At 33.8% G+C, this 26,853-nt stretch overlaps 1 protein-coding gene across 1 annotated transcript; it reads right to left on the minus strand.

Moving 5' to 3' along the window:
* Nucleotides 1-7,851: 7,851 nt before the first annotated feature.
* LOC110733300 (expansin-A4) lies at nucleotides 7,852-10,922 on the minus strand. Its single transcript, XM_021913313.1, has 3 exons — nucleotides 10,471-10,922; nucleotides 9,962-10,280; nucleotides 7,852-8,454 (listed from the first exon to the last, which is right to left on the minus strand). Exons 1-3 carry the CDS (start codon nucleotides 10,616-10,618, stop codon nucleotides 8,145-8,147), a joined length of 777 nt encoding a protein of 258 aa, XP_021769005.1. The 5' UTR covers nucleotides 10,619-10,922; the 3' UTR covers nucleotides 7,852-8,144.
* Between the last annotated feature and the right edge of the window lie 15,931 nt (nucleotides 10,923-26,853).

The raw sequence follows: 26,853 nt of genomic DNA on the forward strand, positions 1-26,853 counted from the left end.
TTTGAGAAATTTCCGAGGTTTCGGAACCCGATGTCGGAAAGACTTGAGATTTTAGGGAATACATCTGGGGGTCATATAATGTCGTTTAGAAACATGTATGATCATTATTTGTTGACATAAATGTCCGTGGTAGGCTTGAGTTAATGAAATCGGTGCAAGTTGTAAACCGCTAAATTGGCCGTTTAAAGGCAAATTGGATGCTTACACCCACCCAATTAGACTACTGAAGGGTATTAGAGACCATGATAAATATTTTTACAAATTTTATTTCAGAGCGAAAAAAAGTCAAAAAAATCCAAAATTAAAGGCTAATATCCACACTTTTTGAGAAATTTTAGAGGTTTCGGGACTCGGTGTCGAAAAGTATTGAAATTCTAGGGGATATATATCTGGGTCATATAATGTCGTTTTGAACCAAATATAATCATTATTTGTTGTCATAAATGTTCATGGTAGGCTTGAGTTAATTAAATCGGTGCAAGTTGTAAACAGTTAAATTGGTCGTTTAAAGGAATATTGGATGGTTCCACCCACCCAATTGGACTACCAAAGGGTATTAGGGACAATGGTATACATTTCAGCAATTTTTATTTTCGAGCGAAAAAAAGTCAATAAATTCCATAATTAAAGGCTAATATCCACACTTTTTGAGAAATTTTAGAGGTTTCGGGGCTCGGTGTCGAAAAGTCTTGAAATTCTAGGTGATGTATCTTGTGGTCATATAATGTCATTTGTAACCATATATGATCATTATTTGTTGTCATAAATGTTCATGGTAGACTTGAATTAATGAAATAGGTGCAAGTTGTAAGTCAGTATATGGTCGTTTAAAGGCAAATTGGATGGCTCACCCTCCCAATTGGACTCCCGGAGGATATTAGGGACCATGTTAAACATTTAGGCAATTTTTATTTTCGGGCAATAAAAGTCAAAAAATTTCATAATTAAAGGCTAATACTTACGTTTTTTGAGAAATTTCTAAGGTTTCGGAATCCGATGTCGAAAAGACTTGAGATTTTAGGGAGTACATCTCGAGGTCATTTAATGTCATTTATTTGGAAACATATATGATCATTATTTGTTGTATAAATGTTCGTGATAGGCTTGAGTTAATGAAATCGGTGCAAGTTGTAAACATTGGTCGTTTAAAGGCAAATTGGATGCTTCCACGCACCCAATATTACTGGAGGTTATTAGAGACTATGGTAAACATTTCGGCAAGTTTTATTTTAGGCCGAAAAAAAGTCAAAAAATTTAAAAACTGAAGGCTAATATCCACGCTTTTTGAGAAATTTAAGAGGTTTCAGGACTCGGTGTCGAAAATTCTTAAAATTATAGGGTATATATCTTGGGGTCATACAATGCCATTTGGATCCATATATGATCATCATTTGTTGTTATAAATGTTCATGGTAGGTTTGCGTTAATGAAATCGGTGCAACTTGTAAAGCGGTAAATTGTTCGTTTAAAGGCAAATTGGAAGAATTTGCCAACCCAATTGGATTCCCGAAGGGTCTTAGAGACCATGGTAAACATTTCGGCAATTTTATTTCCTGACGAAAAAAGTAAAAAAATTCCAAAATTAAAAGCTAATATCCACATTTTTTGAGAAATTATAGAGGTTTCAGGGCTCTGTATTAAAAGTACTGAAATTTTAGGTGATATATCTCAGGGTCATATAATGCCATTCTGAACCATATATAATCATTATTTATTGTTATAAATGTTCATGGTAGGCTTGGGTTAATAAAATCGGTGCAAGTTGTAAACCGGTAAATTGGTCGTGTAAAGGCAAATTAGATGGTTCCACCTACCCAATTAGCTCCCGAAGGATATTAGGGACCATGGTTAACGTTTCGGCAATTTTTATTTGCGGGCGAAATTTTTTTTTAAAATTCCAAAATTAAAGGCTAATATCCACACTTTTGAGAAATTTTAGAGGTTTCGAGGTTCGGTGTTGAAAAATCTTGAAATTCTAGGGGATGTATTTTTTGGTCATATAATGTCATTTGAAACCACATATGATTATTATTTGTTGTCATAAATGTTCATGGTAGGCTTGAATTGATGAAATAGGTGCAAGTTGTAAATCAGTAAATTGGCAATTTAAAGGCATATTGGATGCTTCCACCCACCTAATTGGACTACCGTAGGATATTAGAGAACATGGTAATCATTTCGGCGAATTTTATTTTTAGGCGAAAAAAGTCTAAAAATTCAAAATTTAAAGGCTAATATCCACGTTTTTTAAAAAAAATTTGAAGGTTTCGAGGCCTGGTGTCGAAAAGGCTAGAAATTGTAGGGGATATATCTCGAGGTCGATCATATAATGTCGTTTGGAACCATACATGTTCAATATTTGTTGTCATAAATGTTCGTGGTAGGCTTGAGTTAATGAAATCGATGCAAGTTAGTTGTAAACCGGTTAATTGGTCGTTTAAAGGCAAATTGGATGGTTCCACCCACCCAATTGGATTTCCAGAGGGTATTAAGTACCAAGGTAAACATTTCTGCAATTTTTATTTCTGGGCGTAAAAAAGTCAAAAATTCCCAAATTGAAGGCTAATATCCACGCTTTTTGAGAAATTTTAGAGGTTTTGAGGCTCGGTTTTGAAAAGTCTTGAAATTTTAGAGGATATATCTCGAGGTCATATAATGCCATTTGGAACCATTTATGATAATTATTTGTTGTCATAAATGTTCATGGTAGGCTTGAATTAATTAAATCGGTGCAAGTTGTAAACCGGTAAATTGGTCGTTTAAAGGCAAATTGGATTATTCCATCCAACCAATTGGACTACCGGAGGGTATTAGAAACCATGGTATACATTTCGATAATTTTTATTTTGGGCGAAAAAAAGTCAAAAAATTTCAAAATTAAAGGCACAATTTTAAGAAATTTTAGAAGTTTCAAGGCTCGGAGTCGAAAAGTCTTAAAATTCTAAGGGATATATCTCGTGGTCATATAATGCCGTTTGGAACCATATATGATCATAATTTGTTGTCATAAATGTTCATGATAGGCTAGAGTTAATGAAATCACTGCAAGTTGTAAACCGGTAAATTAGTTGTTTACAGGCTAATTGGATGATCCACAAACGCAATTGGACTCCCGGAGGATGTTAGGGACCATGGTAAAAATTTTGGTGGTTTTTATTTTCGGGCGAAAAAAATTTCAAAAATTAAATCCTAATATCCACACTTTTTGAGAAATATAGATGTTTCGTGGTCGGTGTTGAAAAGTCTCGTAATTCTAGGGGATATATATCGTGGTCATATAATGCCGTTTGGAACCATATATGATCATTATTTGTTGTCATAAATATTCATGGTATGGTTGAATGAATGAAATCGATGCAAATTGCACATAAGTAAATTGACCGTTTAAAGGCAAATAGGATGCTTCCACCCACCCAATTGGACTACTTAAGGGTATTAGAGACCATAGTATTCATTTCGGTAATTTTTACTTTCAAGCGAAAACAGTAAAAAAATTCCAAAATTGAAGACTAATTATCCACGTTTTTGAGAAATTTCTGACGTTTTAGTACCCGGTGTCGGAAAGATTTGAGATTTAAGGGAATACATCTCGGTATCATATAATGTCGTTTGGAAACATATATGATTATTATTTGTTGTCATAAATGTTCGTGGTAGGCTTGAGTTAGTGAAATCGGTGTAAGTTGTAAACTGGTAAATTGGCCGTTTAAAGGCAAAATGGATGCTTACACCCACCCAATTGTACTAACAGAGGGTATTAGAGACCATGGTAAACATTTTTGATAATTTTTATTTTCAGGCGATAAAAATAAAAAAAAAAATCAATAATTGAAGGCTAATATCCACGCGTTTTGAGAATTTTTTAGGTTTCGGGGCTCGATGTCGAAAAGTCTTGAAAATCTTGGGATATATCTCGGGGCCATACAATGTCGTTTGGAACCATATATGATCATTATTTGTTGTCATTAATGTTCATGGTAGGCTTGAGTTAATGAAATCGGTGCAAGTTGCAAACCGGTAAATTGTTCGCTTAAAGGCAAATTGGATGGCTCACCCACCCAATTGGACTCCCGGAGGGTATCAGGGACCCTGGTATACATTTTGGAAATTTTTAGTTCCGGTAAAAAAAAGTAAAAAAATTCCAAAATTGAAGGTTAATATACACGCTTTTTGAGAATTTTTGGAGGTTTCGGGGCCCGATGTCGAAAAAGCTTCTCATTATAAAGGATACATCTAGGGCTGAGCAAAACTACCCGAAAAACCGAAAATCCGTTCCGTTACCGTTCCGAAAATTAGGGTACCCGATCCGATAACCATAACGGTTCGGGTACCCGTTCCGATAATTTGTTATCGGGTATGATTTTGGGTATCATTTTAAAATTAACGGGTACCCGTTCCGTTCCGATAAGCAATTATTTTGTTTTTTTCCTACTTAAATTTATCTTTTCAATATTTAAACTCTTACATTACTTCATAATCACTATAAATATCAATAATTAGTAATGTTATTAATAATTTGGTCAAGATCGTGTGGTATTGTTGTTAATTAGAGTTAAAAAAAATATCATAATAACTAATTTTTTTAAGTTTAATTATCACTATTGGATACTTTATAGGGTACCCGATAACCGTTCCGAAAATTCGGGTACCCGAATTCCGGGTACCCGAACTTATCGGTTCGGGTTATGGATATCACTTTTAGTGATATTGGTTATCGGGTACCCGAACCGTTAGTACTAACGGTACGGGTACCCGTCCCATGCTCACCCCTAGATACATCTCAAGGACATAAAACGCCGTTTGGAACCATATATGATTATTATATGTTGTCATAAATGTTTGTTGTAGACTTGAGTTAATGAAATCGGCGTAAGTTGTAAACCCGTAAATTGGTCGTTTAAAGACAAATTTGATGCTTCCACACACCCAATTAGACTAATGGAGGGTATTAGAGACCATGGTAATTAAACATTCCGACAAGTTTTTTTTAGGGCGAAAAAAGTCAAAAATTCAAAAATTGAAGGCTAATATCCACGCTTTTTGAGAAATGTTAAAGGTTTCGAGACTCGGTGTCGAAAAGTCTTGAAATTGTAGGGTATATATCTCGGGGTCATACAATGTTGTTTGAAACCATATATGATCATTATTTGTTGTCATAAACGTTCATGGTAGGCTTGAGTTAATGAAATCAGTGCAAGTTGTAAACCGGTAAATTGTTCGTTTAAAGGCAAATTGGATGTCTCACCCACCCAATTGGACTCCCAGAGGGTATTAGGGATCATGGTAAATATTTCGGCAATTTTTTTTTCCGGGAAAAAAAAAAGTAAAAAATTCCAAAATTGAAGGCTAATACACGCTTTTTGAGAAATTTTGGAGGTTTCGGGGCCCGATGCCGAAAAACCTTTAAATTAAAGGGGATACATCTTGGGGTCATATAACGCCGTTTGGAACCATATATGATTATTATATGTTGTCATAAATGTTTGTGGTAGACTTGAGTTAGTGAAATCGGCACAAGTTGTAAACCGGTAAATTGGTCGTTTAAAGGCAAATTGGATGGTTCCACCCACCCAATTGGATTCTCGGAAAGTATTAGAGACCATGGTAAACATTTCAGCAATTTATATTTTCGAGCGAAAAAAAGTTAAAAAATACATCAATTGAAGGCTATAACCACGCTTTTTGAGAATTTTTGGAGTTTTTGGGGCTCGGAGTCGAAAAGTCTTGAAATTATAGGTAATATATCTCGGGGTCATATGTTGTTTTTTGGAACCATATATGATCATTATTTGTTGTCATAAATGTTTGTGGTAGGCTTGAATTAATGAAATCGGTGCAAGTTGTAAACCAGTAAATGTGTCGTTTAAAAGAAAATTGGATGGTTCCACTCACCTAATTGGACTCCCGGAGTTTATTATGAACCATGGTAAACATTTCAGCAATTTTTATATCCGGGCGAAAAAAAGTCAAAAAATTCCAAAATTGAAGGCTAATATACACGCTTTTTGAGAAATTTCGTATATTTTTGGGTCCGGTGTCGTAAAGCATTGAGATTTTATTGGATACATCTCAGGGTCATATAATGCCATTTGGAATCATATATGATCATTATATGTTGTCATAAATGTTCGTGGTAGGATTGAGTTAGTGAAATCGATGCAAGTTGTAAATCGGTAAATTGGTCGTTTAAAGACAAATTGGATGGTTCACCCTAGCCAATTGGACTCCCGGAGGGTATTAGGGACCATGGTAAACATTTCAGAAATTTTTTATTTCCGGGTGAAAAAAAGTCAAAAAATTACAAAATTGAAGGCTAATATCCATGGTTTTTGAGAAAATTTAGAGGTTTCGGGTAAAGTTGTCAATTTGGGTAAACGGGTCGGGTTTGGATCGGTAAGAGTTTTTTGGGTCAATTTGGATTAATTCCATAACCTTTGCTGGTCAGGTTTGGGTTTGGTCATACTTGAGTTAGGTCATTCTTCTTATCGGGTTTGGGTCGGGTTTAGGACGGTTTAATAACAAGTCGGGTTACATTCGGGTCCGGTGAACAATAGGCCGTGCTTAATTCGCATTTTGAGTGGTTAAAAAATGTTAGGGTAAATCTTTGGTTCGATTCGAGTTCGGTTCAAGTCAACAATTTACAGGTTAGAATCAGGTTGGGTCATTCTCGAGTTTGAGTCGGGTTCAGTTCAAGTCAATAATTTGTAGGTTATAATCAGGTTGGGTCATTTAAGTCGGCTCAATTTCAGGTTCAAGTCAATAATTTGCGGGTTATAATCAGGTTAGGGCATTTCCAAGTCGGGTTATTCTTGGATTCAAGTCGGGTTATGTTCAAGTCAATAATTTGCAGGTTACAATCAGGTCGGGTCATTTCCAAATCAGGTCATATTCAAGTTCACCTAACTATAAATAGATAATTATCATTTTTATCAAGCTAATTATTTCCTTTGACTATAATATACGAAGTATATGACAATATAATAGGGAAATATAGTATATAATTTAGGAAGATAATTAACTCCTTTGACCATACAACAAATATATACTACATTTAACTTTTATATTTGAGGATGATGCTCCTTTTTTTTGTTGGCCTGGACCGACTTGGTCTCCCTAGACAATGCTTTGATCAACAATAATAAGGTGGTCTAAATTGCATTTAAGGTGATTTGAAATCGGGTCAGTAACAATTTGGGTTGAATTTAGGTCGGGTCAATAACAAGTTGTGTTGATTTCGAGTCGGGTTAGTAATAGATCGAGTTGAATTTTTGGGTTGGGTTAGTAATAAATCTGATAAAATTCGGGTCGGGTCAATAACAAGTCTGGTTGAATTTGGGTCAGGTCAATAACAAGTCTGGTTGATTTTGGGTCGGGTTTGTAACATATTGGGTAAAATTCGGGTCGGTTTAGGAACGAGTCGGGTTGAAATCAGGTCAGGTTAGTAATAAGTCGGGTTAAATTCGGGTTTTGACGGGTTAAAACGGGTTTGCGTCAATTTTGGTTCATATCAGATTCGGTTCAGGTCAATAATTTACGGGTTACATTCGGGTCGGGTCATCTTTAGGTCAGTTCATGTTCGTGTTCAGGTCTCACATACTAGGGTCTCAGGTTGGTTTCAGGTCGGGTCAGGTCGGATTTGGGTCACCCTTTTTTCGGGTTCAGATGGGTCGGTTAATAATAGGATTTGGGTCGGTATTTCGGGTCGGGTCAACTTCTGTTAGCTCTAATTACAATGATCCACTTAATAGTTGGTATCTTTCCATTTTCCTAGTCTTTGAACCACTATATACTGTATGTTTTTTGAATCAAAACGCAAATCAAGCATATAATTAAGGTAGCTAATGACTCCAATAAGCTAAGATTAAATACTTGTATTCATATATTAGTCAACTATAACACAAACTAGTATAAGCAAAGTCGCGGGCTTCATCACCATTTCTTTTAGCCGCTTCGACTTTTTACAATTTTCCCAAACTCATTCTTTTCCAATCACACCTACAAAGTCAAAAAGACACTTGACTATCAAAAGACAAAAACACCCCCAAGTTTTCCTCCCATTTCCCTCAAATTAAGGGAAGAAAAATAAAAGAAAATTGACAACTAATAGGGGTACAATTGGTATTTCAAATACTATTAAGACTTTATTAGACCCTAAAGTTTTTGCCAATGAATGTTTGACCAAATTGCCAATTAGGAGGGGCAATGTTCCAAGAGGTTGAACTTCTACGGTCACTAGCCGTAACACGGAATGAAAGTGCTTGACCAACAAGTACGGAGTTGGATTGCCAATTCTGACCCCAGTTACGGCTCATACTCATCCATCCAGTCTTTGATCCTTTGACACTCGCCCTTACCAAATCACCGGCACCCGCGACATTGGTGATTAGCACCAAGTTGAAGTATCGGAAACCGTTGATGGTGAATCGAATACCACCCTTCTTTCGGCATGGAACCCTATATTTAATCATATTTATCCATCAAACCACGTTTTAAAAAAAAATATATATATATAATACTTGTGTGGCATATTAGGTCACGTCCTCATGAGGTTAGTGTGTGATACATGTTGTGTTGAGTAATGTTTGAAAATCTTACTCTTTACAAACTCTACTTTTATGTACTTGATGAACTATCTATTCTAATTGATGGCTTGATGCATGTTAAAAATAAAAAAAGAATAATAATAATTCTTTTCATTTTAGTACTTTAGTTTCCATTAAAATAAAGATGCCAGTAAAAAGTTGATCAATTTACTCAATTAATCATAGTACTCCTATTATGCATAAATACATATGTATAGAATCCTTCTTTTATTAGGAACATGGAATATTTACTCCAAATTATCCTTATCAATTGGGCAAAAGTCAAGCAAAGGTTTTGATCTTACTTCCACCTTAGAGTCAAGAATATATCTTTTTGAAAGAAGATTAATGAGTGATAAGATGTGATTTATTAAACGAAAACTCTTTTACAAAAATGGCTTTTCCTTTGTTGAATACCTAAGATAACCATTTGTAACAATTTTTTTTTAAAAAAAATCCAAATAAATTTTTGTAAACTCTGTAACATAAATATATTCCAATGTTTTTTGTAAACTATGTAACAATGTAACATCATAATTCAATAAATTTTTGGACAATTAAATGAAAATGACAAATAAAAAAGGTAGGATGCTAGTTGGTCTAGTACTATACAAAGTACTCTTAAAAATTGAATAAGATTCAAGGGGCAGCCTTTTCATCCATGCAAAAGAGATGCAACAAATATAATCAGACTTCTATTTTTTTTCTTTCTCTAAAGCCAAAATTCATAACAACTTCAAAAAAGAAAAGCCTGAACTCAACAATTAGAGATGCTTTTTTCCATAAAAAGGAAAGGCTTTAAAATTTACAAATTTTAGACAATTGCATTAGTATTGTAAGCTGATACAGCTTATTCTCTCTTAAAATTACACACTAAGACAATAACAAACATTTAGAATTGAGACTCTTGGGGTGTAAAATAAATCTCTTAAAAAGTTTAAAATTGAAATAATATAAAATGTTAAAACATTGATAACACGATACATAATTTTTATTTTTAATTTTGATTGGAATGACACAATATATAGTATTGTCGTATAACTGTATAAGTTTTACCTTTTAGAATTTCCATTTTAATAGTTAAAGGATTGCAAGTATCATAACCGTCTTAGTTTTTATTGGACGAATGCGGACTAATTATACTAAAAACTTGTCATTTACTTACAACAATATTACTAGACCAGTAGACCGTAACATAAGGGTTATTTATAACTTACGCAACTTTCTCAACTGTCACATATTAATTGGTAAATCATCACAGTAGACAAAACGACACTGTATTTCTCTTTCACAAAAAATAAAACAAAGCACCAAAACAGAGTAAATAATACCACACAAAACAGAGCAAAAACAGAGGAAAGAAGAAAAAAAAAAATTACCTGCGGAAGGCAACAGGTACAATGCCGGCACGATATTCAGCAATCTTAAGAAACATTGGCATAGCGAGGTCGAAATGTGGGCGAGGTGGGTTACACCAACCGCCATTATCACTAGGCAACGCGTAATTTGGCGGGCAAAAATTGGTGGCGGTGATGAGGATGGAAGGGCTTCCTGGGTGGCACCAGCGCGGGTCATCAGCACACTTGAGCTCGAAGCACGCCCCGCAACTCTGGCCACTGTTGAACAGGGCGGTACTGAGTGCAGCCGTATTCACCCCGTACCCTTGACTATACAAGTTTCCGTAACCACAAGCACCCCCTACAAACCCCAAAAAAAAAACAATAAAATAAATCATTCAACAATTATACTTCGTAGTTCTTTTAAAAATAATACTAGTGGTTCCGTATGTTCTTTTGGTTTGGGATGTCCCGGTGTTCCCAAACCAAACAGGTTAAAAGAACATACGGACCACTAGAGCCCGGGACATAACACTAATTAATGTACATACCCATAGTTCCGGAAGCGTCAGAGCCACCGTAAAAGGTAGCATGAGCGCTTTGCCAGCTGCCCCCGGTAAAAACACCAGGGATCCTAGCATGGACTAGAGCAAAATATGAACATAGAGAGAAAACCAAAGGTAGGATAATAGAGGCCATTAGGAAGAAATAAAGGGGAAGTAGTGGGAAAGTAGTTTGTGTTGTGTAGAGAGTATGAGGTGGTGTGAGCAAAGGAGTGGCAAGACTACTTATAAAGAGGGAAAAAGGAGTTTATTTTCTTCCGTAATTAATGCTTGGTTGGTCACTCTATTTTGTGTAATGTGTAATTTTATTAATACTTGTAGATTTTTCTTTGCTTTTTTGGATTTTTTTTGACTTTTTTTTAAGGGATAAAAAAGGGCGTAAATTATGGGTGGTTTAATCAATCACACAGCTCCCTCGTACTGAGTTGTGACTGTCTGTTTGCCAATAGAGTATACCCTATATTTTTTATATTGCATTTATTATACATTTAAAATTGATTATAGTTGCTATTTTTTTACTACTTTACTTTTATTAATTGTTTTGGGCTGAAGTTAGGGTTTTGCTTTTTACGGTGAAGTACTATTCCGTATAGTTTAGAGGTGTGTGTCACTTGAATCATTAAATGACATTTCCACTCATTTGTTAAAAAAAAAATATACCTAGCTTGTAGAGTGTTTTTTTCTAACCAAAACTCTTTGTGTTAGTGATAAAAATTACTCCATAAATAAATTATTGCTCCATGTCTTCTAGACAATTCTTCATTTCGACCATGAATTATAGGTTCTCTTACTTGAAATTTTAACCAAGGTAATTCGGGCTGAATTTCTTGATGTGGTCTAATTTATTATGAATCTATTAGATTTAATCTAACTTTAAAATATTGTTTAATTCTTTTTAATGAAAAAGTTTATACTCATAGTAAAATAGATAAAGGATTAGGGTTTGAATATCAACTTTCACATTTAAATATTTTAATTTGGTCATCTATCATGGTAAGAATTTAATTAAATATGGTATTTTTTTCACAATAGCTTAGTAATTACTTCGGATTTAAGAAGAAAAAAAAACACATTTTAAATCATGAAAAACATAGGACCATAGCCCATAGGAATACATGGTGAAAGGTACTCAGTTTAAAATCGCTCGAGTTAAGATTGGAGTTAACCATCAATACTTACTCAAGTTATATTGAAATTTATTGTTAAGCCATAGTAGTAGTGGCATAGTGATTTTATGCTATAGTGGTATGGTGCAATTCTTACGCAATGAAGAATCTATAAAAATTACTATGCAAGATCTTCAACGTTCCATCTTTAGTTTAATGGCAATTTATCTTTTAGGATGATTCTATTGGCCTTTAATGAAAAACAAAGGTTAGATATGAAATAGAAAGAGATGTATGAAGAGAATTGGTTAGGAAGTTTAGTACCAAAAAATGAAAGGGCGTTACAAAAAAAAAAAAAAAAAAAAAAAAAAGGTAATGTGAATAAGGCTTTGCTTCAGTTACAAGTTGTGCCATGAATGGCAATCGTTACTTGACTTTTCACTTTCTTAACTAGCTATTTGCCCTCTTCTTTGAATCTTCTTTCAGTAAAAGTTGCAATCCAGGTTTAATTGCAACTGTAAATCCTTCCTTTTTTTTTTAATCTTTTTCTTAGTTGCCTTGAGGAATCTTTATCATCTTTGAAAGAAACCTAGTGGTCAAACTCTAGAATGGACATGCACAAAAATGGTGCTCCCTAATCACACAATTTTATCATTTTTTGAAAATTTAATTTCATACACTATTAAAATTATGGTCTTCAATGCACTTTGTCCACTCGTGTTATTGCACAAAAACAAATTAAATACATATGCTAATTATATACTACCTCCGTTACATATTATTTGCAACGATTAGACATTTTCCCTCTCTACTTTATATCAAATCGTTGCAAATAATATGTAACGGAGGTAGTATATCACTATATGCCTATGAATATGACATGTAGTATAGGAAAATGATGAATTACATTTTCATACATATTATTAAAGGAGTATAAAATAAATAAGTTGATATATTCGAAAATGCGTGTCATTGTCTGAACAAATGATTTATGTTACTTGGCCCTCTCTCTCTTTATATACGGAGCTAGTACAAGGGAATGAAATTATTATGTTGATGAAACATCTTTAACTTATCTCTATATATCCAAGTTAGAATTTATAAAAAGAGAGATGTCATGGAGGGATTGGACAAGGATCTTACCAATTTACCATCAATGAATGGTATTGTATAAAATTAGATTAAGAGTATATTGTGATTTGAGCTACTTAATTAGGATTTAGGGCAGAATCATCAATTGGTGACACGTTAACTCCTAGGTTGTCATAAAAGACAAATCTCTGATCCTTTTCACAACATTCATCAAAAGAGTGAATATGTACTTCATTTCGTCCATATAAAGCTAAGTTTTGAAATTGCACTTACACTGTTACATACACATCACAAAACTAGTTAAAAATACATAGATACAATCATACAATTACAAGGGAATTTAACCCTAATATTCAATAAACCTAAACGATTCAACACACAAAACATCACGCAAGTATACCCCCCTCCCCATTATCGAGGGGATATTTTGTAATTTTTATGTTTCAACTTTCAAGTACTTATGACCTAAGTTGGCTAACTAATCAAATAATTTTTAATTTTGGTAAAACAAGACCTAATGACTTGTTTGGAAGACAAACAATTCACATCAATCAACAGACCTTATTGGAATTTTAATACATTGAAATTTTCTTTTAGTACGAAATAGATATAACAATTTGATGTCACCAAATACAAAATATCTGACGTTATTACCTATCTAAAAAATCAAAACAAGAAAACTCGATACGATGCAAGCTCAAAGAATCTTATCTCTAGTCATGGAATATATGGTCAAAATTATGTTGATCTCTTCAAAATCTTCATGCAACCTCAAGGTGATATTTGCATGGAGCCATGGAGGTACCTTCAAAGTGCAAGGTTGTCACTATTAGGAATGTGGAGATAAGGATAAGCAAATTAGGCTCCAAATGCTTTCTTTAGGATAAAAAAAAAAATTAAATAAAGGAAAAAAATCTTATGGATTCTTTTTGGTGAGTGAAAAATGAGGTATTGATTTTATGCCACTTCAATTGAATATTACCCGCCAAAAATGAGCAAAGAATAATTTTTTTATTTTTATTTTTTAAAAAAAATAAAGGAACGGTTATAAACTTGTAATGGTAAAACAAATGCCTGTGATTCTAGATAATAGTCGGCTGGGCTTGAGATGGCCCAATATGATATTCTGGCCCACCTTATTTCTCCGTAATCAACGCTCCACGTATTACGCCGTGCATCTACCGTACGTTTCCTACCTCGCTCTTCTCACGTTTAGACATGTCAAAGTTGGTAAAAGGTTAGTTTGGGTCTTTGTGATTGTTTCAACTTGTTTTCCGATTGGTTTTTTAGGTGAATTATAATAATTTATTTATAGTCAATTCAATTATTTATCATATAATACTAGTATAAATTTTTATTTGTGTGATTCCAATAAGATATATACTTAAAACAAGAAATTGATTAACTTTTCTTGAATAGCAAGAGAACCAACAAATAATGAATATGGAGTTATTATAATAGGTTTAATTTGCCAATGAAACAACAAGATTTGGCTATACCTATTATAGCTTAGCTCCACTTTAATTTAAACATGACTCATAAACTCACTTAAGTAATCTTGTAATTTTCTTTACGTTTGACTTCAATACAAGAATAATTAGACCCTTTTTTAAGACATATTTTCAACTCATTTAAGTTTAGTTCAACTCAATTCATTATTCTACTTTGATATAGTTCGACTCAGTCCCCTTTAGCTTAATTTAGTTCGAAGACATAACGAGGCCTAATACTTGAAATATAGTCATACATTATCGTATATCTTTATTCAATGGGACCATTAATTCTAATAAGAGACCGAGAAAGTTATAGTTTAGCTGTATAATTTGTCCCCATATCCCTAATACTTCATATATATGTATGCCTAATATTACATACATTTCATTGTAGTTAAAGCAAATTGAAAAAGAAAGTTCAACATGAAATATGCAAAATCTAACGTGTACTCCATGTATTATTCTAAGCATTGCATTCCTCTAAAAGCAACCAACAATAACGGACAACAACTTATCTAAGGTATATATCATTTGAAAAAGAAAAAAAATCAACAAATTCATGGTTCAATGTCTAATAAATATTTGATCTAATGTAAACATCATTAAGGGGACACACTTTAAACTTTAAAAGAAATTAATTCTGTCTAATTATATATGCTAGAAGACCTAATTAATGATTCTTTGAGGGAAAATTAAGGGTTAGTACATATTTAAAACTGTATCGTTCATTTTGTTTTCAGATCTGCTAATATAACAATATTTTCATAATTAAAGGACCTATTTACCCAAATTATCTCAAGAAACTACTTTATGTATGGGGGTGAGAGGAGGTGGCAATATGAATTAAATTGGGAGGGGATGAAAACAGTTGGAGATAATTTAGGTTGGTGTATGTATATATCTCAAAACTTCAAGTATAGTGAGTACGTGGGAAGTCCTATTAAAAAGACAAGTGTCCAATTTTATTAATCTTATCAACCAAATCTTGAAGAAATCATATTATTGGAAGACCAAAAATATTATACTCCAAATTTATACTAGTATTTCAACTACAAATTGCCAGCCTCTTTACTTGTTTCATCATCTAACACTTCCACCTTAGCTTCCGGGGATTCTGGGGCTCCCATGACTTAATTTATTATATTATTATTATATATATTTTTTTATATAAAAATTGTGGCATGTGAAGTTTCACCCAACATTTTTTTCTATAAAAATAATAAAGTATCAAAAGTCAACCGGTTGACCCTTTGTTCTTGGTTTTTATTGGGAACTTGGGAAGGAAGAGATTGAGAGCGGAAAGTAGGCAATTAAGTTTAGATTTAGGTTGATTTTTCTATTTATTTATATTTATTTTCTACCTACCAGAAATTAACAAAATAGTTTACAGTTGGCCTCAAAGAGAGTGGCAAATGAACAAGCTAAAATTAGGGTTCAAATAGGTTCAATTCAACAATTATTCTTGATCTTAACCTCAAAATGGTCCAATTATTCCCAAATTTCCATCCATGATGAAAAAAGTTTTTTTTATGGTAGAAATGACCTGTGGTTAAGTGTTACAATCTTTATATTAAAATGGGGAAAAAAAAACATATTTCACAATTTTAGTCTCATTGATTAGCTAACCCTATGGAGAAAAAAAAAATTGTACAATGTTCAAAAAAGTTCATATATTATATATACAATAATGCTCAGAGTATCATCCCTAAGGCGCAACCGCGCAATAGAAACCCCGAAAATCATTTTGATGCATAGTCTAGTTGAAACAAAATATATTTTCAAGGTCATGTAATGTTTTTTGAAATTATATATGACTACTAGTTGGTTACATAAAAGCCCATGACGGCCTTGAGTTAATAAAGGGAGGTACATTCGTAATAAAAGACTAATTCAACAAAACAGTTTAAAGACAAAATAGATGGCTTCAGCCACTTAAATGGTCTTCCATGGTTTCATGGGGTCCATAAAAAGCATGAATAACTTTTGTATACATCCGGTTTACACTAATATTAGTGTACATCGAGAAATATAAGGATAACTTTTAGCTAATTTTAGGGTAAATTTTTGCCTGTTTTTGGGTAACTTTAAACATAATACAATTTTTATATAAAAAGACAACAAGAAAAGTTTTATAAAGATAATTTAATTACATTCAATTCAATCGTTAATAATTGATTTTTAGTCATTTAAAATGTGATTCTTTACGAATAAAGTGTAGATAATTTTTATTTGAATTGGGTAACTTTTACGCATATAGGGGTAACTTTTATTCATTTTAGAGGTAACTTTTAATCACTTTAAGCTATCTTTATAATGGATGTACAATAACTATTGTACACCCGATTTTTGTAAAAGTTTGTGTTCAAACTACTGCTTTTGTTTTCTGTAGTTACATATTATTCCACAAAATCACTCAAAACATGCATGGTTCATATAGGTTGCATTGCCGGAGAGGTCATTTTTACTTATACTTGCATTTTTGATATCCTTAAATATGAGTACATGAGTTACTAGCAAAAGTAGCAAACATGACTTCTTCCTAGAAATTTTCATGCCAATATGTCAAAAACAACTCTCATTCATAATCATTTTATGTATTACCTCCGTTAAATGTTATGTGCAAGTTTGAGTATTATTTGTGAGACATAAAATATACAAAATTGCACATAACATTGGTACGATAATGTATTATGTATGTAGTAAGAGACTAGCGTGATAATTAAAATAATTTTAAGTGTGACCTCTCGTCTTGGTAAGATGTTGCTTGTTTCCAATTTCATTTAGCCAAAGTGAGCAACCTATAATAAGTAATTTTACTGTTTGATGTATTTAACTTAGCTTGTTTTTAAGTGTTGCTTTGGGACAAAGTATGTATATCTTCTATTACTGTTGTAAAAGCTAAATTTAAGTTGCTTGGCAATAACAATTTTTGATCAATTTTCGGGTATATTATGCGTAACGCTATTATGAATTATTATGAGTTCATAAATGATGAAAAGAACATGAACTAGTTAATATTCCATATTGCCTCCTTTATGACACATAATTAATGTAAGCATCAACTAAATTGCTAGACTTGTACGCAACGTATAATATTTCATGTATATTCATAAATCATATTCCATCATCATACATTTTTTTTTTATTTATGCAAATATTCCATCATCAATAATAATTTGATATAGGGCTTTAGCAATTATAGTAACCTTACAATGGTCTTGTACGATATACAGAGTATATGATTGTATTTATTGTCGTTAATTACTTGAATTTCTCTGAGATAAAATAGTTTATTGTATTAGGGTATTATTTACTCCGTATTTGCCAATGTTACAAGTAAGAAGAAAAACTCTAATCAGATCTCACCTCTCATAGTTTAATTTTTTAGGTCCAAAATATACTTACAGGCTAGATATTTGAAAAGTCGGAATGAGGTAATTAAAAGGATTCCCAAACTAGTGGGATATTTAGCACTACCTTTTAAAAAGTTTGAGATGACTCTTATAAATAGTGATTAAATAATTATGTCCTCTAAAATGTTTGTTTACTTATTTATCTTCATTAATATTAATTGCCTCTTTTTATATAAACTTTCAACTTTGATTTATAGTCAGAATAAAAAAAATATATCACCACATTTTCTCCAGCGAATGTCCCTTAATTATATTGGTCAGTGGTGGTTTAATTTGTTAGGAGGAGAGCTCCAGATAGAAGGGTGAACACCATAGAGTTTATAAAAGGGTAGATTCGTCCATTTATTTTAATACACTGGCGTTATCCGATAAAATGAGGACGTTGTATAGCGTTTCACTTTATTTTTTCTTAGTTAGCTAACAAAAAATTTGTCCAAAAATAATATCAGCAGACATGTTACATGCTTGCCTTGCCAAAAGGGATCATATAATACACGCATGTTTCCCCTTTTACTATAATCTAACCGATCTCTCTAATTATTTACACTATAGCTTAGCTTTACGCAATCACTAATCATTTAAATTTATTGGTTCCAAGTTTCTTAAACAAGCAATTATGGAATCATATCTTCAGATTTCTATCAACTTTAATTTTTCCTTCTAATGTATGGATCGGACGGACCAAACGGGCCACATAATCCATAACTCTCCACATTGCATTCAGAATTTCAGACCAAACACAAAATATACAGAGTCTCGATATAATATAAGTGGAATTTGTTGGAAAATTATACGTACTATATTGTGAGAAGTGAGTCAATAATTTATTTAAAAAATAAAGGTTGTGAAAGAATGAAAATGGATAATAACATGAGTAGGACTCACCGAAACCTTCAAAATTTCTCAAAAAGCGTGGATATTAGCTTTTAATTTTGAATATTTTTGATTTTTTTTTTCACCCGGAAATAAAAATTGGCGAAATGTTTACGATGGTCCCTAATACCCTCCGGGAGTCTAATTGGCAAGGTGGAACCATCCAATTTGCCTTTAAACGACCAATTTACCAGTTTACAACTTGCACCGATTTCATTAACTCAAGCCTACCACGAACATTTATGACAACATATAATGATCATACATGGTTTCAAGCGGCATTATATGACCCCGAGATGTATTCCCTAAAATCTCAATGCTTTTCGACATCGGACACCGAAACAATCGAAATTTCTCAAAAAACGTGATATTAGCCGTCATTTATGGAATTTTTTGACTTTTTATCGCCCGAATATAAAAATTTCCAAAATGTTTACCATGGTCCCTAATACCCTCCGGGACTCCAATTGGGTGGGTGGAACCATCCAATTTGCTTTTAAACGACCAATTTACTGGTTTACAACTTGCACCGATTTCATTAATTCAAGCCTACCAAAAACATTTATGACAATATAAAATGATCATATATGGTTCCAAACGACATTATATGACCCCGAGAAGTATTCCCTAGAATTTCAAGACTTTTCGACACCGAGCCCCAAAGACTCCAAAAATCCTCAAAAAGCAAGTATGACCTTCAATTATTGAATTTTTTGACTTTTTTCACCCGTAAATAAAAATCACCGAAATATTTACCATGGTTTCTAATATCCTCCCAGAGTCCAATTGGGTGGGTGGAACCATCCAATTTGCCTTTAAACGGCCATTTTACCGGTTTACAACGCGCCAATTTCATTAACTCAAGCCTACCACAAACATTTATGACAACATATAATGATCATATATGGTTCCAAACAGCATTATACAAACCCGAGATGTATCCCCTAAAATCTAAAGGCTTTACGACGACGAGCTCCGAAACCTCCAAAATTTCTCAAAAAGCGCAAAATTTCTCAAAAAGCGGTAGAAAAGAAGGTTCCGTTGGAACAATTTTTTATTTCAGAATACCTCATCTCTTTAATTTAATGAAAAAAAGAGAAAGTGTGGGGAGAAATGACAAGAAGATATTGGAACATCCATTTGGAAGAGATGATGGAAGCGGGAGTTCATTTTGGTCACGGTACTCGGAAATGGAATCCTAGAATGTCGCCTTATATCTCCGCAAAATGTAAAGGTATTCATATTATAAATCTTACTAGAACTGCGCGTTTTTTATCAGAGGCTTGCGATTTAGTTTTTGACGCATCAAGTAGAGGAAAACAATTTTTAATTGTTGGGACAAAAAATAAAGCAGCTGACTCAGTAGCACGGGCTGCAATAAGGGCTCGCTGTCATTATGTTAATAAAAAGTGGCTTGGCAGTATGTTAACGAATTGGTCCACGACAGAAACGAGACTTCATAAATTCAGGGACTTGAGAATGGAACAAACGGCAGGGAGACTCGCTCGTCTCGCAAAGAGAGATGCAGCGGTGGTGAAGAGACAATTATCTCACTTGCAAATATATCTAGGTGGGATCAAATATATGACAGGATTACCAAATATTGTAATCATCGTTGATCAACACGAAGAATATACGGCTCTTCGAGAATGTATTACTTTGGGAATTCCAACGATTTGTTTAATCGATACAAATTGTGATCCGGATCTTGCAGATATTTCGATTCCCGCAAACGATGACGCTATAGCTTCAATTCGATTAATTCTTACCAAATTAGTATTTGCAATTTGCGAAGGCCGTTCTAGCTATATAAGAAACCCCTGATTCATAATAAAATTAAAAACCGACTTCCTAAACTTTATATCGGTTACTAGATCTTGAATCTCAAAAACTTGTTAAAAATAGCAGGATATATTATGGAATTAATCAGTATCCAAAATAGAAAATGAAAATTAAAGTAGCCAAGTCAAGAAAGAGTTCGTTGAATCAAAATAATTTTTTTAAGTTATATTTCTGTCAGAGGACAATATGAATATTCTATCATATTCAATCAACCAGCTAAAGGGGTTATATGATATATCTGGTGTGGAAGTGGGTCAACATTTCTATTGGCAAATAGGAAGTTTCCAAATCCACGGCCAGGTACTTATAACTTCTTGGGTTGTAATTGCTATCTTATTAGGTTCAGCTGCAATAGCTGTTCGGAGTCCACAAACGATTCCGACTGGAGGTCAAATTTTTTTTGAATATGTCCTTGAATTCATCCGAGACGTGAGCAAAACTCAAATTGGAGAAGAATATCGCCCTTGGGTTCCCTTTATTGGGACTATGTTTCTATTTATTTTTGTTTCTAATTGGTCAGGGGCTCTTTTACCTTGGAAAATCATACAGCTACCTCACGGGGAGTTAGCCGCACCCACGAATGATATAAATACTACTGTTGCTTTAGCTTTACTCACGTCAGTCGCCTATTTCTATGCGGGTCTTACAAAAAAAGGATTAGGTTATTTTGGTAAATACATTCAACCAACTCCAATTCTTTTGCCCATTAACATCTTAGAAGATTTCACAAAACCTCTATCACTTAGTTTTCGACTTTTCGGAAATATATTAGCCGATGAATTAGTAGTTGTTGTTCTTGTTTCTTTAGTACCTTTAGTGGTTCCTATACCTGTCATGTTTCTTGGATTATTTACAAGTGGTATTCAGGCTCTTATTTTTGCAACTTTAGCCGCAGCTTATATAGGCGAATCCCTGGAAGGTCATCATTGATTCGTCTTAGGAAGAGTCTATCTTAGTTTAAATCCAAGTAAGGTAATATATATGTGTGGCTCAAGATACTCTATCAAGATATTCGATTAAGAGGTTCTATCAAGATAATCTATTTTATTTCGAGCATAGAAATATACAAATACATACAGTTTAGCGGTATCCGATTGACTCAAAAATAGAGCGGTTTACGTTATGTAAGAAATCCATGTATATTTTATATTAGATATTGCCAAGTTATATATGAACTGATAGTTAATTTGTCCTACTTGAATTTCGATAGCGATACCAACCGACGAAGTCTTTCAGGTTCGTTTATGACTGCGAATTGAATGAATAAACAGACAAAATAAAGAAAAAGATCGAAAAACGATTAATGATTAGAAAAAGGGAATGGAAAAACGCAAGTTCTTTTGATTCAGAAAGACTCAACAAGTAGGAACTAAAAAAGATGAAGTCTTTCTAATGATCTAATGGTTTAATAATATTCTTATTTCCATTTTCAATTCGGCATTGTTAGTTATTTCGACTGGATTAATATTAGCAATGGAATAATTAAGTCATAATGCATTGGTTGATTGTATCATTAACCATTTATTTTTTTTTTGTGTGAGGAACTTATCATGAATCCACTGATTTCTGCCGCTTCCGTTATTGCTGCTGGATTAGCTGTAGGGCTTGCTTCTATTGGACCTGGAGTTGGTCAAGGTACTGTCGCGGGACAAGCTGTAGAAGGTATTGCCAGACAGCCCGAAGCAGAAGGAAAAATACGCGGTACTTTATTACTTAGTTTAGCTTTTATGGAAGCTTTAACAATTTATGGATTGGTTGTAGCATTAGCACTTTTATTTGCGAATCCTTTTGTTTAATTCGAGAAAAGAAAAAGAAATATAAGAAATACGTATTTCTTTTCTAGTCTTGAACTTGGAGGTTGCTTTTTCACATTTATGGTGAAAAATTGCTCCTACAGAATTACTTATTCGTTGAGAAAATAATACGCGGGAAGGACTTCATTTGAGGATGAAGAATTCGTGTTACCCACTCGCTTTCTTCCTTCCTTCCCCTTCTTAGTTCGAGGGAGAAGTGTTGCAACAAAAGGAGTATTTCGCAATTCACACGAAACCGAGTACCTAATTAGGAATTCTATTCCAATAAGTTAAGTATTCTTTTTGTTGGGAATCTCAATTCAAAAAAAAAATTCATTTCGAATTTAGAAGTAGTAAAGAAGTTAAAAAATACAACGATTTTTTAGTTTATCTATAAGAGGAGATCATATGAAAAATGTAACCGATTCTTTCGTTTTCTTGGGTCACTGGCCATCCGCCGGGAGTTTCGGGTTTAATACCGATATTTTAACAACAAATCTAATAAATCTCAGTGTAGTGCTTGGTGTATTGATCTTTTTTGGAAAGGGAGTGTGTGCGGGTTGTTTATTTCAAGAATAGGTTGGATTCAACCAACTGTAACTCTACCGCTTTTTCTTTATAATTAGGGCGGAAGTTGCATGATTTCACGAATGACTTCTGAAATCAATAATAAATAAAGAAATCATATGTAAGAACTATAGCATTTCGGGATTTGTTGGTAACTATACTTTGATTCTCTATCAACCAATAATAATAATGTGGGATCATTACCATAACATGGTTAAAACTTAAATTGTTTGAAGTCCAAATACAGCAGGGTATTCTTTCTACCACTCTGTTAATACTTAATATACCGAATACCGAGACATTTTTTCAATTAAATAAAGAAAAATAGTTAGAAATCTTTCGATATAGAACACTCATGTCGATAAAATGATTTGAATCCCTTAATTTCTTGTTATTGAAAAAACGTTTATGCTTTTTTTATTACTATTAAGGAAATAAATGCCAAAGGCCAAGTCGATGACCTACATATAAAGTAACACAAATTTTTGGATTTGAATAAAAAAAAACAACTTTGCTGACTTATCTATTTTTCTATTTTTGTTTGGGTTAGAAGAGTCCTCCGAATTTTCTAGTCTTGATTAATGATCGGTTTCTTTTTTTCGCATATGAACAGAGAAGGGAGGATAGGTTCATTACAGTCAAAAAAGATATGGAAATTTGCCATAAATAATTGAAGTAATTGAGCGTGAGAGCCAAATGAATTGAAAGATTCAAGTTTGGTTCGGGAAGGGGTCATGAATGTTTTGAAATGAATGGAAAGATAATCCACTTTCATTAAGTGATTTATTAGATAATCGAAAACAGAGGATCTTGAATACTATTCGAAATTCAGACGAACTACGCGGAAAGGCCATTGAACAGTTGGAAAAAGCCAGGGCTCGCTTAAAGAAAGTGGAAATAGACGCGGATCAGTTTCGAGTGAATGGATATTCTGAAATAGAACGAGAAAAAATGAATTTGATTAATTCAACTTATAAAACTTTAGAACAATTCGAAAATTATAAAAACGAAACCATTCAGTTTGAACAACAAAAAGCGATTAATCAAGTCCGACAACGGGTTTTTCAACAAGCCTTACAAGGAGCTCTAGGGACTCTGAATAGTTCTTTGAACAATGAGTTACATTTACGGACCATCAATGCTAATATTGGCATGTTTGGTGCGATGAACGAAATAACTGATTAGTCCTTCTAGTTAATTGTATGTAGGTATTATTTTTTTGTTTCCAAAAGAAAAACGAATTAAGAAAGACTCATGGCAACCATTCGAGCAGACGAAATTAGCAAAATTATCCGTGAACGTATTGAAGGATATAATCGAGAAGTAAAGGTTGTAAATACCGGCACCGTACTTCAAGTGGGTGACGGCATTGCTCGTATTCATGGTCTTGATGAAGTAATGGCAGGGGAGTTAGTAGAATTTGAAGAGAGGACAATAGGTATTGCTCTGATTTTGGAATCAAATAATGTTGGTGTTGTATTAATGGGTGACGGTTTGATGATACAAGAAGGAAGTTCTGTAAAAGCAACTGGAAGAATTGCTCAGATACCCGTGAGTGAGGCTTATTTGGGTCGTGTTATAAATGCTCTAGCTAAACCTATTGATGGTCGGGGTGAAATTGCAGCTTCTGAATCTCGGTTAATTGAATCTCCCGCTCCCGGTATTATTTCGAGACGTTCCGTATATGAGCCTCTTCAAACCGGGCTTATTGCTATTGATGCAATGATCCCTGTAGGACGTGGTCAGCGAGAATTAATTATCGGAGACAGACAAACCGGTAAAACAGCAGTAGCCACAGATACGATTCTCAACCAACAAGGACAAAATGTAATATGTGTTTATGTAGCTATTGGACAAAAAGCATCTTCTGTTGCGCAGGTAGTTACTAACTTTCAGGAAAGGGGGGCAATGGAGTACACTATTGTGGTATCCGAAACAGCGGATTCCCCCGCTACATTACAGTACCTCGCTCCTTATACCGGAGCGGCGCTAGCAGAATATTTTATGTACCGTGAGCAACACACTTTAATCATTTATGATGATCTTTCCAAACAAGCACAAGCTTATCGACAAATGTCGCTTCTATTACGAAGGCCGCCTGGGCGTGAAGCTTATCCAGGAGATGTTTTTTATTTGCATTCACGACTTTTGGAAAGAGCCGCTAAATCAAGTTCTCGTTTAGGTGAAGGAAGTATGACTGCTTTACCAATAGTCGAGACCCAATCAGGAGATGTTTCAGCTTATATTCCTACTAATGTAATTTCGATTACAGATGGACAAATATTCTTATCCGCCGATCTATTCAATGCTGGAATCAGGCCGGCTATTAATGTGGGTATTTCTGTTTCTCGGGTAGGATCCGCCGCTCAAATTAAAGCCATGAAAAAAGTAGCTGGTAAATTAAAATTGGAACTGGCGCAATTTGCCGAATTTAGCCTTCAATTTTGAATTTTTTTTTTTTTTTTTTTTTACTTTTTTCCGCCCGAAATAAAAATTGCCGAAATTTTTACCATAGTCCCTAATACCCTTCGAGAATCCAATTGGGTGGGTGGAACCATCCTAATTGCCTTTAAATGGCCAATTTACTGGTTTACAACTTGCACCGATTTCATTAACTCAAGCCTACTACGAACATTTATGACAACATAAAATGATCATATATGGTTCCAAACGGCATTATATGACCTCGAGATATATCCCCTAGAATTTCAAGCCTTTTCGACACCGGGTCTCAAAACCTCCAAAATTTCTCAAAAAGCGTGGATATTAGCCTTCAATTTTGTAAATTTTTGACTTTCTTTCGCCGGTAAATAAAAATTGTCGAAATGTTTACCATGACCACTAATACCCTTCGGGAGTTCAATTGGCTAGGTGGAACCATCCAATTTGTCTTTAAACGACCAATTTACTGGTTTACAACTTGCACCGATTTCATTAACTCAAGCATACCACGAACATTTATGACAACATATAATGATCATATATGGTTCCAAACGACATTATATGACCCTGAGATGTATACCCCAAAATTTCAAGGATTTTCGACACCGGGACTCGAAATCTCCAAAATTTCTTAAAAAGCGTGGATATTACCCTTAAATTTTGGAATTTTTTACTTTTCATCGCTTGTAAATAAAAATTTCCGAAATTTTTACCATGGTCCCTAATATCCTTCGAGAGTCTCTAATTAGGTGGGTGGAACCATTCAATTTGCCTTTAAATGGCGAATTTACCGGTTTACAACTTGCAACGATTTCATTAACACAAGCCTACCACGAACATTTATGACAACATATAATGATCATTTATGGTTCCAAACGACATTACATGACCCCGAGACATATCATCTAAAATCTCATTTCTTTTCGATACCGGGCCTCGAAACTTTCGAAATTTCTTAAAAAGCATGGATATTAGCCTTCAATTTTGGAATTTTTTGACATTTTTCGCGCGGAAATAAAAATTGCCGAAATGTTTACCATGGTCCATAATACCACACGGGAGCCCAATTGGGTGGTGGAACCATCCAATTTGCCTTTAAACAACCAATTTAACAGTTTACAACTTGCACCGATTTCATTAATTCAAGCCTACCACGAACATTTATGACAACAATTAATGATCATATATGGTTCCAAACAACATTTTATGACCCTGAGATGTATTTCCTTGAATTTCAAGACTTTTAGACACCGGGCCCCAAAAACTCCAAAATTTCTCAAAAAACGTGGATATTAGTCTTCAATTTTTGATTTTTTTGACTTTTTTACGCTTAGAAATTAAAATTGTCGAAATTTTAATCATGGTCCCTAATATCCTCCGGGAGTCCAGTTGGTTAGGTGGAACCATCCAATTCGCCTTTAAACGTCTAATTTACCGATTTACAACTTTCACCAATTCATTAATTCAAGCCTACCACGAACATTTATGACAACATATAATGACCATTTATGGTTTCAAACGGCAATATATTACCCTGAGATGTATCCCCTAAAATCTCAAGGCTTTTCAACAAAGTTCTCCGAAACCTCCAAAATTTTTAAAACCGTGGATATTAGTCTTCAATTTTGGAATTTTTCTACTTTTTTTCACCCAGAAATAAAAATTTCCGAAATATTTACTATGGTCCCTAATAACATTCGAGAGTCCCATTGGATGGGTGGAACCATCCAATTTGCCTTAAAACGACCAA

The sequence above is a fragment of the Chenopodium quinoa genome, unplaced genomic scaffold, assembly GCF_001683475.1.
Source record: "Chenopodium quinoa cultivar QQ74 unplaced genomic scaffold, ASM168347v1, whole genome shotgun sequence".
Taxonomy (NCBI): Eukaryota; Viridiplantae; Streptophyta; class Magnoliopsida; order Caryophyllales; family Amaranthaceae; genus Chenopodium; species Chenopodium quinoa.

What these genes read in the sequence shown, in the direction of transcription:
- LOC110733300 (XM_021913313.1), bottom strand. Translation starts at nt 10,618, where the DNA reads ATGGCCTCTATTATCCTACCTTTGGTTTTCTCTCTATGTTCATATTTT. An exon ending in TGACGCTTCCGGAACTATGG is followed by an intron (nt 10,281 to 10,470) that starts GTATGTACATTA and finishes TGGGGTTTGTAG; the next exon opens with GGGGTGCTTGTGGTTACGGA. An exon ending in GTACCTGTTGCCTTCCGCAG is followed by an intron (nt 8,455 to 9,961) that starts GTAATTTTTTTT and finishes GATTAAATATAG; the next exon opens with GGTTCCATGCCGAAAGAAGG.